At 38.6% G+C, this 17,334-nt stretch overlaps 1 protein-coding gene across 1 annotated transcript in view; it reads right to left on the bottom strand.

Moving 5' to 3' along the window:
* LOC117388170 (cadherin-12-like) overlaps positions 1 to 17,334 on the bottom strand; it is a 281,473-nt gene that overhangs the window by 172,646 nt on the left and 91,493 nt on the right. The window contains 1 exon segment of the mRNA XM_033985644.2: positions 6,187 to 6,354. Within this exon segment, the coding sequence (XP_033841535.2) occupies positions 6,187 to 6,354 (168 nt within the window).

The following is a 17,334-nucleotide window of genomic DNA, read 5'->3' as shown; positions in this document are numbered from 1 at the left end:
CTGCTACTGTTCTAGGACTTTGCGGTTAAAACACTGTTATATTCCCATTGTGAATGAATATTATATTCTGTTAAAGGTGCACTGTGTAACTTTTCTGGTCAAGGGTTACCTACTTATACCATTGAAGGTATTTATTCATTTGATCAATATTAAACAATGTAAATGTGAGTCAGGATGAATGCATGTTTGCTTTTTTTTTTTTTTTTTTTTTAATTTAAAGGAAGATAAATACATTCATTCCACATGGTGGAACTTTCCACAAAAAAACAACAGCATTTCCATGGATACAAGCAGTTGATGAACCCCCAACCAGAAACAGCAGCCATTTTTCACCACATATGTTCTAGTACTTATAGGTAGTTTGCAAATGCTAATGTTTTCATCTAGATGTAGGTAGGAATGTTTGTTATCAATATCTTGAGTCTAAATAATTCGATTTTGAATTTCAAACCAATTGGCTTGTTTTTTATACCTGTGTTAGTCCTGGTTTACACCTAATTATGACATGTTTTAGTCCTCTTTTGAACCTGATTTAGATTTGGTCTAGTTCCACTTTTGTCCTGGTTTAGACCTAATTATGAAATGCTATGACATGTGTTCACTCTTTTTTTTTACTCACTGGCTATTTTTACATTTCAATTTCCCGATGGATTTAAGGTTTTTCTTCACCGTTGATCCTGGGATTGAGTTTCTGAGACGCAGGCATTGTGCGAATTTGTGTATTATCATTTTAATAAATAATAGGCTCTTTGATGGCATTGCATTTTTCCACAAATATATTTAACCTTCTTTTCAAGGATATGATAAGGGCATTTTAAGTGTAATGGTATCGCAACAATGTGAAATAGTCCGTAGATATATTCATAGTAACAGATGGTGTACAGCCTGTTATTGAGATGAGTGGCTGCTAATGGGAGAGACGCACTCATCTATGGACACTTTGTCACAGCTAATACAAGCCATCAAGGACTCAGAGCCAAATTATCATTGCTGCCTTTGGCAATGTGTTTTCAATGGACCTAATGCTTTTAAAAGGCTTAAAATAGATTACACTCCTTAAACTGAACAGTGTATCCAGCTTATGATTTCTCACAGAGCAAGTATATGTTATAAATGTGATCAAACCTATTTAAAATACAAAAATAATGAAAAAGTGAATTATTTGAGACACTGAAAAAGGCATCTGGGGCTAGTACCTGCCTGCTTCATTTGGATGGAGACAAACGCTGTGGGTGATGTCATACTCACTTAATCCACTTTTTTTATACAGTCTGGGAATAAATGCCTTATTACACTTTCATCTAAATACTTTAAAAATAGTTATGGTATAGGTGGTTGGAAAATGGCTTAGTTGTGCTGATATTTTTATGTGATTATGAATAAGCATATTTCAAATCACATTTTATTTTCTTTGAATGCAGCAGTATCCCCTGCATGACCCTGTTACCTTTCACACCTGCATTTTTTTTCCTCTGTCCTGACCATTTGGCAACACAGATTTAAATTCAGCTAAGACCCTGTGTCTCCTTGAAATACCAGAGGGGACACATTGTGGTTTTGCTTTCCGCTTTGGCAGATTTTGTATAATACCACTGAACGAATGTGTTTAGAATCCTGCACAATTTCCTTTCAAGATCAGGGAGTTTACTTTCTATTTCCTCCCAATTTAGTTTGACCTTACCGAATGTTACAATCAAAATAATAATAAACATTCATTGCAATCATTGCAGCTTATAGGTAAACATTGTGGATAAGATATGTGTTTTAAATCTGCATCACGTTCCCTGTTATCTAAATGTAGATGTTGTAGAACAGCGAGCAGTATTGGCATTTTGTAGCTTATGTCATCAATATTCCCTGGGTAGGTAAAGCTAACTAGAAGCAATACTAACTTGTGTGAACTGTTAGACTCTTATCTGAACGTTTTTAATGCAATCTGACCATAAAGAACTGGCTGAGTTGGAACTACAACAGGTGAGTTGATATGTGCTGTTAAACAAGTCCCTCTCACATAATATTACAGTCACAAGCTAGCGTTAGCCAACTGCTCACTGGTAACTGCTGAACATCCCACCATAGAAATACGTACAGAACACCCCCAGCAGATGCAATCATTTAAGTAAGCAGACCTATGCTTACAAAAGTGTTAAATGAAAAAAAATATAAAAAAAAAATAAAATAAAATAATAATAATAATAACAAGCAGCTGACCTGACACTCCCTAAAATACAAACTTGGCCCCTGGGACATTTTTGACGGGGACATCCTGAAGAATCACTGTGCTAAATTTCACGTTCTTCATTGAAGGTAACAAGTAATTAGAAGACTTTGAAATGTCGGAAAATTTTGAAATTTTCCCATTAGAATAACATGGGCTATTTCACACGCATCGCAATGGCAACCTAGTGAAAGATATGACATGGGACTAATTGACTTTTTCAATCCGTAAAATTCCATCGGAATTTTTGCAATTTTCAAATTTCAACATTTGCTCCCGTTTGCACATACAAAGTCGGATTTGACTCAAATTCGAATCAGTTGTAAAACTTTCTGGTCTAAACCTACTCATTGTGGAAAAAAGCAAAATTGGTCCAATTGACTTTTTTGATTGGGATGACATGAAGAGTCATAGTCCAAAATTTCACATTATTCCATGAAAGTTAAAGTTTTCTGATGAATGTGAAAATTTAGGAGCCTTCCCATTAGGATAACATTAGCAGTTTGGCGCATTGCCATGGCAACATGGTGCAAAAAACGACATAGGTATAGTTTACTTTATTGATTGGAATGACAAAATTTTATTTTGTGTGAAATTTCGTAACATTTGGGAAAACAAAATTTTCAATTCTCCATACAAATTTATTTGTTATTCTGAAGGAGGTGAATGACAGGGACCTCGTCCATTGACCTCCCATTGATTTCCATTAATTTTAGCATTAATAAATATGGCCCATGCCTACGGCATGGGTGCTTGGATAGGGCTCGATGCCAGGAGTGTGTTTGGAGGACATGAGTGCTTCACGCTACCTTTTCAACACTGAGTCAATGGGCAAACAACATATTAGCAAGAACAAACATGCCTACGGCATGGGTTCCTAGGATACTGAAGTCAGGGCAGGGGCGAAGTTGCACACGTAAAACAGACTGCAATGATGACCGTGGGGTCAATGGCGAATGATGGGCACTAACGCTTCGCCCATGTACTCATCATTGTTGAAGCAATAGGCCCTATGCTTTGTAGGGGCTCGGGCCTAAATAAAAAAAATATAAAAAAAACAATTATGAGGACTAGACATTTTGAAGTGTCTGCCTCTGCTCCGTAATGTGATTGTACTGTGTTTGTTTGGAATACAATGCATTTATGAAGTCCAGATCATGTTCTTTACTTTCAATATGTATACAATACTTTTTAATTTGATTTTCTATAAAGTGTGAAGTTTGATAAAAGCAGACAAAAACAATGGTCTATGAGTCTAGTATATATTATAAACTATTGTCACCTGAGTAAGCCTTTTAGCATTATTTTAGTTATTATACCACAGATATTTAGACCATCTGGATGTATGCATACAAGACATCATTTTTTTACACTCTATTTTGTGCCAGAGGGCCTGTACCTGATTTTTCCCATATATTTGAGCAAATAGTGTCTTGCTGCAATAAAGATCCACTGCTTGGCCAAAAAAAAAGTCGGCACCAAAAGAAAAGTTCACACACATTAATATTTAATATTTGGTTGGACGGGCTTTGGCTTTGATTATGGCACACACTCTCCGTGGCATTGTTGCGATAAGCTTCTGCAATGTCACAAGATTTATTTCCATCCAGTGTTGCATTAATTTTACACCAAGATCTTCCATTGATGATGGTAGAGTCTGACTGCTGTGCAAAGCCTTCTCCAGCACATTTCAAATATTCTCAACGGGGTTAAGGTCTGGACTCTGTGGTGGCCAATCCATGTTTGAAAATGAGGCCTCATGCTCCCTGAACCACTCTTTCACAATTTGAGCCCAATAAATCCTGGCATTGTCATCTTGGAATATGCCTGTGCCATCAGGGAAGAAAAAAAACTCCATTGATGGAATAACCTGGTCATTCAATATATTCACGTAGTCAGTGAAGCACATACTGTTGCTGAACCTAGACCTGATCAAGTGTAGGAGGCTTGTACCTATTTGCTTAGTTAAATCCAGGTGGCAACTTTTTTTTTGTTTTTTTTGTTTTGGCCAGGCAGTGTGTATCTGCTGCGTGCAGTCTGCATCTAATTATAAAGCATTATTTTTTCCAAGAATCAACAATGGTTAGCATGCTAGTTGTTCCCCTGTAATAAAATTATGCTTATATTTTATCAAGCTGTGTAACTGAACTGAAAAACAACAAACGGGGGCGTGGGTGAAAGTTCAAAGTTGTGCAAATTGAACTGAAAGATAAGAAAAGTCATGTCTGTGTGGGAAGTTACCAAGTGTTGTTCTGATAAGCATGTTGGAAAAATGCTGAGTTGAGTCAATGTGTCTAAATAAAAGGCTGCTGTGAGAAAGGGGACGTTGGAGAAGGCACGGAGAAGGCATGGTGGAGGCAACGAGGAGGCAAGGGCTGTGAAGGTCTTTGTCTGCGTGCGCTCTCCACTCTGATCAGAGCAGAAGAAAGTCTAACTCCTGCCTTGAGTCTTTTTGATAAACAGTGTGTCGAAGACAGAGTTTTCATGACATCCCCCCATGTCTTTGGCCTGGATCAGGACCTGGTACTGTTCCTTCACCTTGCGGTTCATGTTTGGTTTGAGTACAGCGCCTTAAAATATAGGTTAAAGCATGTGTGCATGACAATACGTCCATTACTTCTAAAATTATTTTTTTTAGATTAGGGTTACAATTTCCCTCCGCAAGCAAGTAGCTGTTAGAAATGTGCAATTTGAACAGAACCCTACCCCCTTTTTCTTTTCTTTTTTTTTTGTTTTTTTTTTTTTTTTTTTGCTCAGCTCTATCCCAATATCGCCATTAAAAAAAAAAAAAAAAAAAAAAAAAATCTCACTGCAGACACAGGCCATTGTTAGAGCCCTATTTTTTACATGGTAGATCCTAATAAGCTTGCTTGTTAGGGTCTTCTATATTATTTTGTCACCCCCAAAACAGTAGTTTTCTGTCCAGGAGCTGCTCTCCATAAAAAACAAAACAAAAAAAAAAACAAACAAAAAAACGGTTTGAACAAATTAGCCAAACTAAAACAAGCAAGGCACTTTACCTCTGCACCAGGGTCAAATATGAGCCAGCTAGAGGTAATTACAGTGATATATCCAGAGGAGGTAGAGAGGAGAGATGCTTGGTAAAGTATGTTTCCTTAATATGAAATGAATGAATAAATAAAAAGGTAAAAATAGCAGTTTTAGATATGACACTACTATGATATATTTGCAAAGGCTGGTTAACCTGCTATGGGATCCAACTTAGCATGTTAAAAAGGTGCACTCTGTAACTTTTCTAGTAAACTGTTGAGAGATGTCATGACCTGTTTTCAATATAAAGTCTTATGCAAAGTTCTGTGAAGTTTGCTTATTCTCCCCTCTGGTGTCCCACATCAACCCAAAACATGCACAACATAAGCAGATATTGCATCTAGGGACTACTAACCTGAGAATCTTGTGGTTGTTTGTCTGTCATGGTTCAATATAAGAGATAGAAAGGAATAGGTGAGGTCTACTGTTCAAACTAGACCCCACATATTTTGCATAAAATCAGATATAGCTCCTTTACGGTGCCTATGACAGGTAAATATTTATCGTGTGGGACAAAAAATAAAATAAATAAGAGAGAGAAAAAAGTACAAGAATACAGGAAGCAGCACAAACTCTAAAACTGCAATAGTATTTATCTCATCTACACAGAAAATTACATATAAAAATTTGGGATGATTTCAACCTTAACAAAATAAAAGTTTAAATTTATTTGTATTTGTCTTAGATATAACTAACTGTTACCTAAAAACCATGATGTCAACAAGGGCCAAAATGCATAGAATTACCTCTATGTAACTCATATTTGCTGCCAGTGTCTAACCAGGAAGTAATATAAACTGGGCAACATTTGTTTTTTTTTATAAATATAATATGTAAATTCATAAACTGTATTTTGGTAAAATGATTAGTCTAACCTGTGATTTGTACTTTAACATTAATAAAAATGTCATACTCACTTTTGGAGAATCGTGGTGGGTTGTCATTGATGTCGCTGAGCGTGATGTTGACTGTGGTGGTCCCTGCGAGACCACCCAGCTGCCCCCCCATGTCTTTGGCTTGGATTAGGACCTGGTACTGCTCCTTCACCTCACGGTCCATGTTTGGTAGAGCCGTCTTTATAATCCCTGAAAGACAAATGCCATATATAGATAACCGATACTTTGCAGTGATATCATGCTGGAGGTATGCATGTATGTCTATGATAGAATATTCAGCAGTCACCATGGTGACATGCATTAGCAATGTGTATATATATATATATATATATATATATATATATATATATATATATATATATATATATATATATATGATTTAAACAACTTATGTTCAGAAGCGTGTGATCAATACAAGTGTTCATGGTCCCAATTAGCTGTTTAGGTGATTTCCAAAAAAACTAACTGAAAAACTGTTGGCTATTGCTAGCTAGCACGTGACTGAAATATATCAGAGAGACTTGTTTAACAGTACAAAATCAGTTCCGCTGTTACAGTTGCAGTAAAATCAGTTCTTTCTGGTCGTCAGATTGTGTTAAAACAAAACTCAGATTAAAGTCTAATTTGAGTAACAGAGGTTCAGACAGAGCAGTACCTATAGTTAGCTTCACCCTGGGGAATGTTGATGACATCAGCTGTGAAGTATCAATAAAGCAGGAGATATGGAGCCAAGATAGAGGCAGGGGCAAAAGTAATAAACCAGCAGCAGAGAGGCGTGGGGAGCATAAAAACTGTGACATATACTTGATGCTAAATGCCAAACCTGACGCTAGATCTAATTCATCCACACACAGGTTTCTATCATGTACATATATCATGGGGAATAGATATCTGCTGTACTGTGCCATCTTATAAGGCTAACATAGGGGACAAGATAATTCATTTTTATTGTAAAGGTTATGTAAGCACTAAACTTTGAAAAGAAACAAAAGAAAGAAGAGAGTAGAGGAAGTTATCAATGCTCAGTGTTGATAAGGTGAAAAAGACTAATTAAAAATGTAATTATAAACATGTAATTACTGAAAGATGTTGTTATGGCATTCTTTGCCCTAAATCTTTACTTGTATTCATATGTATAGTCAAGTATCTGTTTGACCTAATTCCTAAATCCTTACGTGTATTCATAAGTAATATTATCTATCTCTTCGACCAAATTTGTGATAATATCTATTGTCAGGCACGGGCATATTTCTTGTTTGTTAGCGTACAAGACGATGTGTCCAGTAGCCTTAAGTCACTTGGACTAGATTAAGACTGGTACAATTATATTGATGGCATAAATACACTGTATGTATATTCATATGTGGGCTGAGGGCGAGACGACACTATCAGGGACAACAGCTTTGACAATTTGACAATTGTGCACAATGGATTCAATAAATCTGACTTTTGATTCAAGACAAGTTCTCTATTGATTTCATATATTTTTAAGGTTTTACTCTTAGAAATTTCACAACAATTTGTTTAGACCACACATTATTTGTGAAAACATTCAATAGAGAACATATTTTCTGGAATAATTTGCAAACATTTCTGTATGAAGCTTTCTTTTCAAATGTTGCTATGCATTTTGTCTCATTAGTGCTCAGAATTATTTTAACTATGGATAATGTGTCTGCAGTTGTGTCCTATAGAATAAATGGATAAAATGAATGAAAATGCCTTGTTTTCCGTATACTACTTTTTTAGCCAATTTGTTGGTGTTTATTATACGTTAAAAAAAAAAAAAAAAGACTCTTTACTTTGACTCTTACTTATTCATGGACTTTTTTTTGGTGTGTGTGTGTGAAAAACATGCAGACCACAACTTGAAACTGGAGAAAAATTAAATAATACAATAATACAAAATTCTACCAGACTGCTCCTCCACTATCTAGAATTCTTCCTGAAAAGTTGCTCTGCTTCATGTGCTCCGAGGGGCTGTGAGAGGGGTCACTTTGCGGACTCCACACACTTGACATTCAACATGGAGCAGAGGCGCTGCCATGGCAACATTCAGAGTAGATCGCAGGGATGAAATGAGAGGGGGTTTATGCAAAAGATTAAACAAAGGGTCTCAGAGAGGTTGGCACAGGCTAACAGGCTAACATGCTAACAAAAGCCAAGCATGGATATGGATATGGCGATAGCATTTCCTTGTTATTATGGTTGGGATACAATAGTTCAAGGATCTGGTTAATTCCTTCCAAGTGTGTGCAAATATGAAATGTATAAATGAGGTATTCATGTCCAACATAACAATTAGGTGGAAAAGACCATTTTTTATTTAACTTACAACATAACTTTTGCTCACCCCTCTGTTTAGTGTAAAATAAGTGAAAAATCTATTGGTAAAATCAGGTGAATATGCAAGTGAGGAAAGGCTTCCGGGGCATCTGACTGAAATTATATTAAAAGTCTTTATTACATCAGACTCAAACCTTCAAAAAGTTACATACTATACGTTTAAAATTTCACAAAGGAACAAAGCTAACTTTTTTTTTTTTTCACTGAACGCCAATTCTTTTTTTAAACAACTTCTTTGATTTGTTGTTGTTGTTTTTTTGTTTTTTTTCGTGGAGTGCCTAGGAGTGTGATATGTTGGCTATGTTAATTTCATGTGATCAACGATTTATAGTTAAAGTGCCATATTGATACACACATTATAAAATCCACCAGACACCACATACCTTTCTATTTAAATTATTTACTTTTGTATTTTATTTGACCAACACATACAGACATCAGAAGGACAATATGACTTTCACCTAAAGGCGCTGTATCTGATTTTTACTGTCTTAAAAACGGGAAAATGTGTTTTTAAATGGCTTGCAGGGGTACAAAGTTATTTCTCATTTACCTTATGCATTCTGAAGGTAATTATTATTTGTAATGAACTTATAAGTGCTTTTCATAACTTTCAGAGGCCAGAGTGGAGTGCTGTCATGGTAAAGCTAACAACACCTAGAATTCTAATGGCCACACTTCCTGATTCTCTGACAACTAAATACTTTATAATCAAACACAGGAAGTACACAGTGGACCTCAAGAGCTGCTTAAACAATATATCTGTACTGGGGCAAGACACATTCAAGCTCAGATACATGGAAAATAATCTGGCATGGCCTTTAATACTCTTTAATACCCAGGGCCTTTAATACCCTTCTTAGCTGTTTTTCTTCATATGGTAAATGCTCAGTTTGAAGAAGGATTAATGACTACAAAATAAAGACAGATTTTCCACCTTCATGGTCGCACCGAGAAATAACTTATCCTTTTGAGCAGTCTCTCATCCCATCCCAGTGCCTCAGACATCGCAGACAAGGTGAAGTGCCTTGGCCAAGGACACAATGGCAGTATTAACCAGAGAAAGCAGAGATCAAGTCATCAGCCTTGCTATTGAGCTAGCCCCTGATGAAATGTTTGGGAAATGTCACTAACAATCTATTCAAATAGCCTTGTCCATGATTGAATGTATGCATGTATGATGGAATTCAAATGTACTTTTGCTATAAAAAGTTTACTTTTGAACCTAGAAAACAACTATTTAATTCATTTTAAGTTAAAGATATTGATCACAAAAAAAAAAAAACCCAAAAAAAAACAAATGCAGATAATTGTAATGTTATTACTGGGTTTCAGATGATATTATAAAGGCTAATGATATTTAATACAGATAGGGGCAGCTGAAATGAATATGTTTAAAAGGCAAGTTTTTTTTTTTCTTGTAATACAGTGAGTTCTTCCATCTAGTCACCAATAGAAATGATCAGGTTCACCATTTATAAATTTGTCTTTTCGATATTTCAAGGCAAAGTACAATGTAATCAAAAGGGAAAACTGTCACTGGCACCAGTCAGTGAGTATGACATCATCACATTCTAAAATCTGAAATCCAATTCCTAAATCCCCCAACTAATAATCAAATAATCAACTTTTTTTTATATTTAGCGTCCTATAGATCTCATATTTTATGACAAATTCAAAACTGCTAAAATATTGAATTTGTATGTGTCCTCGCAATAGTTTTCCACATAATAACAAAAGTACCACACTTCTAGACACTCACAGATACATAAATCAGTCAAATAACAAAATAGACAAATATCAAAAATGTTACATAAATGATCTGAACCAGAGCAGTGTTCTGTTATTGGACTTTTGTGCTAGCCACAGTTTGTCCATAACGAACAGGACAGCCTACGTCAGAAGTCAATGATCACCATTGTTGCCCCGTCATCTGACCTCTGGCTGCGTGTTTTGGACACTCAGGTGAAGAGATGGGCAGAGCTGTCAACCGATCACCTGTCCTGATATCCTATCCTGATGGCTTCTTCGAGCCAGGACCTGCAGCAGGCACTGGAGGAGTTCAAATATCTCGGGGTCTTGTTCATGAGTGAGGGAAGGATGGAGAATGAGATTGACAGGAGGATTGGTGCAGCGTCTTCAGTGATGCGGTTGCTGTGTTGGACTGTCATGGTATTGACGGAGCTGAGTCGAAAGTCAAAGCTCTTGATTACCGGTCAACCTACGTTCCTACCCTCACCTATGGTCATGAGCTTTGAGCTGACTTGTGATTCTACTTTTGCTGAATTAAAGGCCAAACCTTTAGAAGTTAAAGGACACTTAAAGGTTTGGCCTAGATTAGACAAATTACACCCGTTTTGTGGTCTATTTTTATATGAGTAATTTGGCGGCCATAATTTCAATGAAGTTTAATGAATGTAGCTACGTGTTTTGTTTTGTTGCGTAACTTGATAATAATTTGTATATATTTGTTGTTAGCCTAAAACAAAGGCAGTTAACTTAAAGGCACACTTTCATTTGTGTGAAATGTTAAAGTAATGTTATCAAATGAACAATTTAATATGATGACGTGTTAAAATTCATACTAACTGCAAGTATGTATTATTGTGTAGCTTATAACCTGTAAGCTTAATAATGTGAATTTAATTTGTTTTGTTTTAATTTGTTTTTTTTTCTTCTGACCCTGTGCAGGTCCCCAGGGCAGGTCCCCCTTCCCCTCTTGTACTGATTTCACTGTGAACTGAAGTTGTCATTTTAATTTATTCTTTTTTTTATTTTTATTGAATACATCTGCATTTATTCTAATATATATATATATATTATATATATATATATATATATATATATATATATATATATATATATATATATGAGACAGAGAGAGAGAGAGAGAGAGAGAGAGAGGAGAGATAAAGTGAGCCAACTGTCAGAGGCCCAGAGAGGTGCAATGAAAAAACAAGTACCCAAGCGGTACAGCCAGATGCCCATACCTGAAACACTGGAAACTGCCAAACTGTCATGATGCCTGCATTTTCTGTCTCCCTGTGTGCTCTCCCCCTCCTCTACCTGTCTGAATCCGGAGCTGGGCGGAGTTCCTACTCCTCCCGTGCGCACCTGGAGCGCATTAGCGCAATCATCACCACCTGCTGTTGAGTATATGAGGGCTCGGCAGAAGACACTCGGAGCCAGACCATCCGCGTGTAAACGTGAATGTTCCAGCTCAAGTTTGTACCCTGTTACCTGCCTACTCGTGTCTTACCGGATTTTGCTGTTTCCCTCGTTCATTCCTGCTCCTGACCCTTCGCTCCAGCTCCGGTACAGTCCACCCCTCGTCTTCGCCCCCTGTCCTGTCTTGGTCTCCGGCCTGCTTCCTGTCTCCTGCCCTGGCTGCCGCTCTCTGGATTACTCCTGCTCGGCCCTCCCTGATCTCGTCTCCGGTCCTGTCTTGCTTCGGCCCTGGCTGTCTCTGTGTCTGCTCTGGACTACCCCCGCTTGGCTTGCTCTGTTCCCGCGCCCGATCCTGCCCTCGTCTGGTCCTGGTTTTCCCCGTTCCTGCTCACCACTCCGCACGCCTGGCTTGCCTCCTGTGTGTTTAATGAACTATTGACTCTTATTATTCCACAAACTGTTAATAAACACTGTAAAATTGCTCCGAGTCTGCATTCCTTGGTCCGCTCCTGTACCTGCCGTTACGACAGAACGGTCTGGCCAACATGGACCAAGCGGACTCGGGCCCGGACCAGTCACTACGACAAGCGTGTTCCCACCAGGGTGTGATTATTGGACAACATGAACAATCTATCCAGACCTTGTTGGATTTTAATCAGACTTTAACTCAACAAGTGGCTCAGCTTACCAATCAAGTTGCCGTGCTGCTCGCTGCCCCACCTGCTGCGTCTGGAGCGCCGCAGGGCCCTCTGGAGTCGAGAGGCACGGACCCGGAGCCATATTCAGGTCAGCCCAGCCTCTGCCGGGATTTTTTGTTCCAGTGCATGTTCCTGTTTCAGCAGTGCCCCACTCGTTTTAATTCAGAGGCGTCCAAGATCCATTACATTTGTGGATTACTCCGGGGAAGAGCTCTCCAGTGGGCAGAGGCACAATTGGCAAACACACCGATAGACAATTTGAACTTTAATTACTTTATTTCTGCCTTCAAACTGGTTTTTGATCACCCGCAATATCAGGCCAGCACTGCGTCCCGGTTGCCGAGTCTCGACCAGGGGTCCCGGACGGTGGCGGACTACACCATCGAGTTCTGGACGCACGCCGCGGAAGTGGACTGGATGGATAGTGCGCTTCGTGCCGCCTTTTTACGGGGGCTTAACGAGCACCTGAAGGACGAATTGGTGTCTCGCGATGAACCTCCTGACTTACGCGCCCTTATCACTCTGACCCACCGGATTGACAACCGGCTGCAGGCCCCCCCCCCCACACACACACACACACATATATATATATATATATATATATATACCTGTCTAATATAAATGTTTATTATTATTGCATTTCTAATATATATATATATATATATACAATAATTCATAACTTTATTTTGTCTGTCTTTCATTCACTTACTTTATGACTCCCTACCGAATCTAGTTCTGAGACATCACCTCTTGCAGTCAGTCTGCCTAGCCTACATTGTGTTACACGTGGATACAAGTGGCTGAAATGGGATGAAATCTGGATGCCCCCTGGACGCCTCCTTGGGGAGTTGTTCCGGGCATGTCTCACTGGAAGGAGGCCCCAGGCAAGACCCAGGACATGTTGGAGGGACTTTGTCTCTCAGCTGGCCTGAGAAGTCCTCCAGATCCCACCGGAAGAGCTGGAGGATGATTCTGGGGTGAGGCATGCCTGGGAGTCCCTGCATAGACTGCTGCCCCGGCGACCCAGCTCCAAATAAACATGGATGGATGGATATTTTCTTCAAACACATGTAGTCACTTGTCACACTAGCAGGGGAAATAAATAAATAAACACACACACACATATATATAATATTATTATATATATTATATTTACTATTTGTTTATTTATGTGCTTATTGACTCTTTTTAGATAAATCCAAAACAGTTTGTTGTGTCTTATTGGTACTTTGCAGCTGTCAACAACATTCCCTGGGGTAACTGTTACTCAAGTTAGACAGGTTAGACTTTAACACAATTTGACCAGAAAGAGCTCACTTACATGAAACTACAACAGGTTATCTGATCTTTGCTGTTAACATTACAGTCACAAGCTACCAGTTTTTCAGTTAGTCTCATCTTTTTGTCACATATCTACAACATGAAAAACATCTAAACATGTCCATGAAGGCAGGCTGCTGAAAATGAGCTCATCTCATTTTGTATTTTTCTTGAGTTTTCAGACAATCAAACAACTTTTTAGGTGGTTATTGCTAATGTGTGCACAGTACCACCATGGTAACTGCTGAACATTCCACCATAGACATACAGGCAGAATACACTCAGTGTGATGTAACTGCAAAGTATAAATAGTTGTTCTTGCTGTTCCTTTGTTTCTTTGCTGTTTTAGTACCACCAAATAAAATATGTGGCTTTCCGAGTATCTGTAGATATAAACTAGGTCTATAAAAGGGACTATTCTAGGTCTAATCTAGGACTAAACCAAAAAGTGGGATGAATCTTTTCCACTGAAGTTCTAAACAAGACATTATCCAAAGGAGGACAAAAATTAACTCTAAATGAGGCAAACCCACAAACTGAAGAGCTCCCCAAGGACCACCTGAAGGAGCGCTCACCAGTAGTACACGTACCACAGTTTGATACAGTGCTCTAAACATTATTAAACCACATCGCACATAATCGTCAACATAATACAAACAAACATAACTCGATAACACAATTTTCTTTCACTCTGGCCCATTTAACTGTCACCCCGTCCCCTCTCCCCTGCCCCTCCTTGTGTCTGCCTTTCTTTGCAGATAACTATGCTCCCAGCAGGACAAACATTGACTTTACCAGTTTGATATTTCTCTCCGCCTCAACTTGAAATATGCTCAGAATGTCCTCAGTAAATCTAACATAATCAGATGACCATCCCTTTTCCCTCTCCTGTGATATGCATGAACCTATTTCCATAGCTTTGAACTGTCCACGATATGTATTTCCGAGCATTACCAGAGCAAGGCAGGCATATCCTGCTGCACCTATCCACTGTCATTTCTCCTGCCTGACACGCTGCACGGCCACTGCACAATCAGCAGGGGGTGTAAAGGAACAAAACAAGAAGAAGATAACAAGAAACTATGCCAAATGTTTAAAGATACGTAACAATTGTTGTGTTTGAAATGAAAAATTGAAAGACATTATTCTGTAGTAGGGAATAACAAATGAAATATAGAAAAATAATAGAACTCCTGATATAATTTCTTAGTCAATTGAGTTCTGCACATCAATCTAGAATGGTTCTTGGCAAAAGTAAACAGGAAAATGCACAACGTCATGTGATTTGAAGCTGATTGGTCGATGTGTTACAAACAGCGGAAAAATACATCAAACGCTTGTTAAATCGAATTGAGATAAAAGCACAAACATCTTTCCATACACAAATGCATAAACCACTAACTCTGCACATTTTTACTATATATTCACTAAAATAGACTGAAGTATATCCATTTGCATTGCCATGTTTGTTTTACTTCCTTTGGATGCTTCAACTTTAGCTCCGCCCAAACCACAATGCTGCTCCATAACTGAACTGAACCACCGGTTGACTGGGCCCATCACAACAGCAATAGCCAGACCAAATGGATTCTCGGGAGTTTTCGAACTCCTAACATTGTGATATTTCATCTTGCTGGATAGGTCATGAAGGCACAAATCCAAGGTTCAAGTCACATGTCGAACAACTTCGATATGAATTCTCAACAAGATTTATTTATGCAATAAGTGAGTGCAAAATGTTATAAAAGAGCAAAATAAATGAAAGAATAAATTAATTAATAAATAAATCAGATGTTCAATCAGCTGCATTTATGAGTGAAGGCCTCCATCTGATTGAAACTGCTCATCTGTTTAGTGTTTCTGTCATGAGGCATGTATCTCTGCTCCTGTTCTGCCTCCCTGTGTGCTCTTCCCCCTCCCTCACCTGCCTGAACCTGAGCTGGGCAGAACTCTCGGCTCCTCCCGCGCGCACCTGTGTCCCATCAGGGTAATCATCACCACCTGCCGTGGATAAGAGAGCGGGTAAGAAGACACTCGGTGCCAGATCGTCCGCGTGTCAACGTGATGCTCCAGCTTAGTTTTTTGCAACTCATTGGATTTTTGCCACCTTCCAGAGTCCTGCTCTCGCTTGTTCCTTGCTTCCTGCCTCTGCGCTCCAGCTCCGGTACAGTCCACCCCTCTGCCTTGCCTCCTGTCCCGTCTTGGTCTCCGGCTTGCTTCCTGTCTCCTGTCCTGTCTCGCGCTCTCTGGATTACTCCTACTGGGTCTTCCATGGCCCTGTCCCTGGTCCCGTTGTGCTTTGGACATCCCTGCTTGGCTTGCCCTGGTCTCATCCTAATCCTGTCCTCATTCTGGTCCTGGTTTCTCGTCCCTGCTCTGCACTACTCCCGCCTGGTCTGCCTCCCGCTCCCTGCTCCCCGTGTGTGTGAAATGAACTATTAAAGACTGAATTTCACCATTTTGTAAATAAACACTGTAAACCTGCCCCGAGTCTGCACATCTTTGGTACTCCCAACCCCACCAGTTACAACAGTTTCATGCTTTGTCTAAACTTCAAAATTTAGAATGGTGATTTTGACAATGTTTGTTCAGAGCACACAAGCTGCCGCAGAGATGGCACAACAGATAGGAGTCAAAAAAAAAAAAAAAAGATCTAAGGTTCAGCCTCATACCACTTGTTCTCAAGGAGGTGCAACAGACATTGTGTTAGACGTATACTAGTTGCAATTTACAATGAGTGCAAATTATGTTTGTTTTATGACTGGAGAGAAAATACTGGGATCATGATTTTGAATAATTGGAATATTACAATCTATATTGCTATCAAACTTGGGATCTTCACCTGACTGAGCAATTCCAAAGGGCTTGTTTCAGTTAATTGTTCTAAACTAGGTCCCAAGTCAGTTGCAAGAATCAAAACTAAATAAAACTAAACCAGGATGACATCAATTTCAGAGTACTTCACTTTCAAACAAGGAATAAGTCAGTACTAAACCAAGTACAGTGATGATGTCACTTCCAAGTCCAACCAGAAACTTGTATTGTAAATTGCAAAAAAGTTCATTGTTTTCATCCGCTGATTGACCAAGAAGTGACCAAACATTTATAATCCTGGAATTATGAAACTAAACTTTGTATGGCCTGGCTAATATTTAGCACTATAAAATAAAAACAAAAGTGATTAGCACAAATAACACTTGGTAAAATAGCTTGATGATAGCACTTAGTACCAGCAAAGAAAATAAATTCTGTTGTGAATGTCAAAGAGGTACAAGAAGAGGTATGGGAATTTGATTGGGCTAATTTCAGAAAGTGTTCATTTGAACATTACTACTTCAGAAAATATAAAACATCACAGTGTTCTTACAGGCAGCACTAGTTCACATTTCACAGTTTGATATAGTTGCAGTGAAATTGCATAATCTCCATCTAATCATCTGAAACAGGCACAGTTTTCATCATATTTTAACCATAACTCAGATCAAACAGAAAGGCAGACAGGTGTGTAATATTCATTCTCAAAGAATTCTACAAATCACTTAAATCTGAATGACTTGATGCCTAAATTGGTGAGAGATGTATTAGTAAATTGTAGGATGAGCAACAACTCCAACAGCTTTTTGTTCAGTTGACATAT

The sequence above is a fragment of the Periophthalmus magnuspinnatus genome, chromosome 20 (genome assembly GCF_009829125.3).
Source record: "Periophthalmus magnuspinnatus isolate fPerMag1 chromosome 20, fPerMag1.2.pri, whole genome shotgun sequence".
In the NCBI taxonomy this organism is placed as follows: Eukaryota; Metazoa; Chordata; class Actinopteri; order Gobiiformes; family Gobiidae; genus Periophthalmus; species Periophthalmus magnuspinnatus.
Note: the sequence above shows the minus strand (reverse complement) of the source record. Positions and strands in the feature narration are given on the sequence as shown.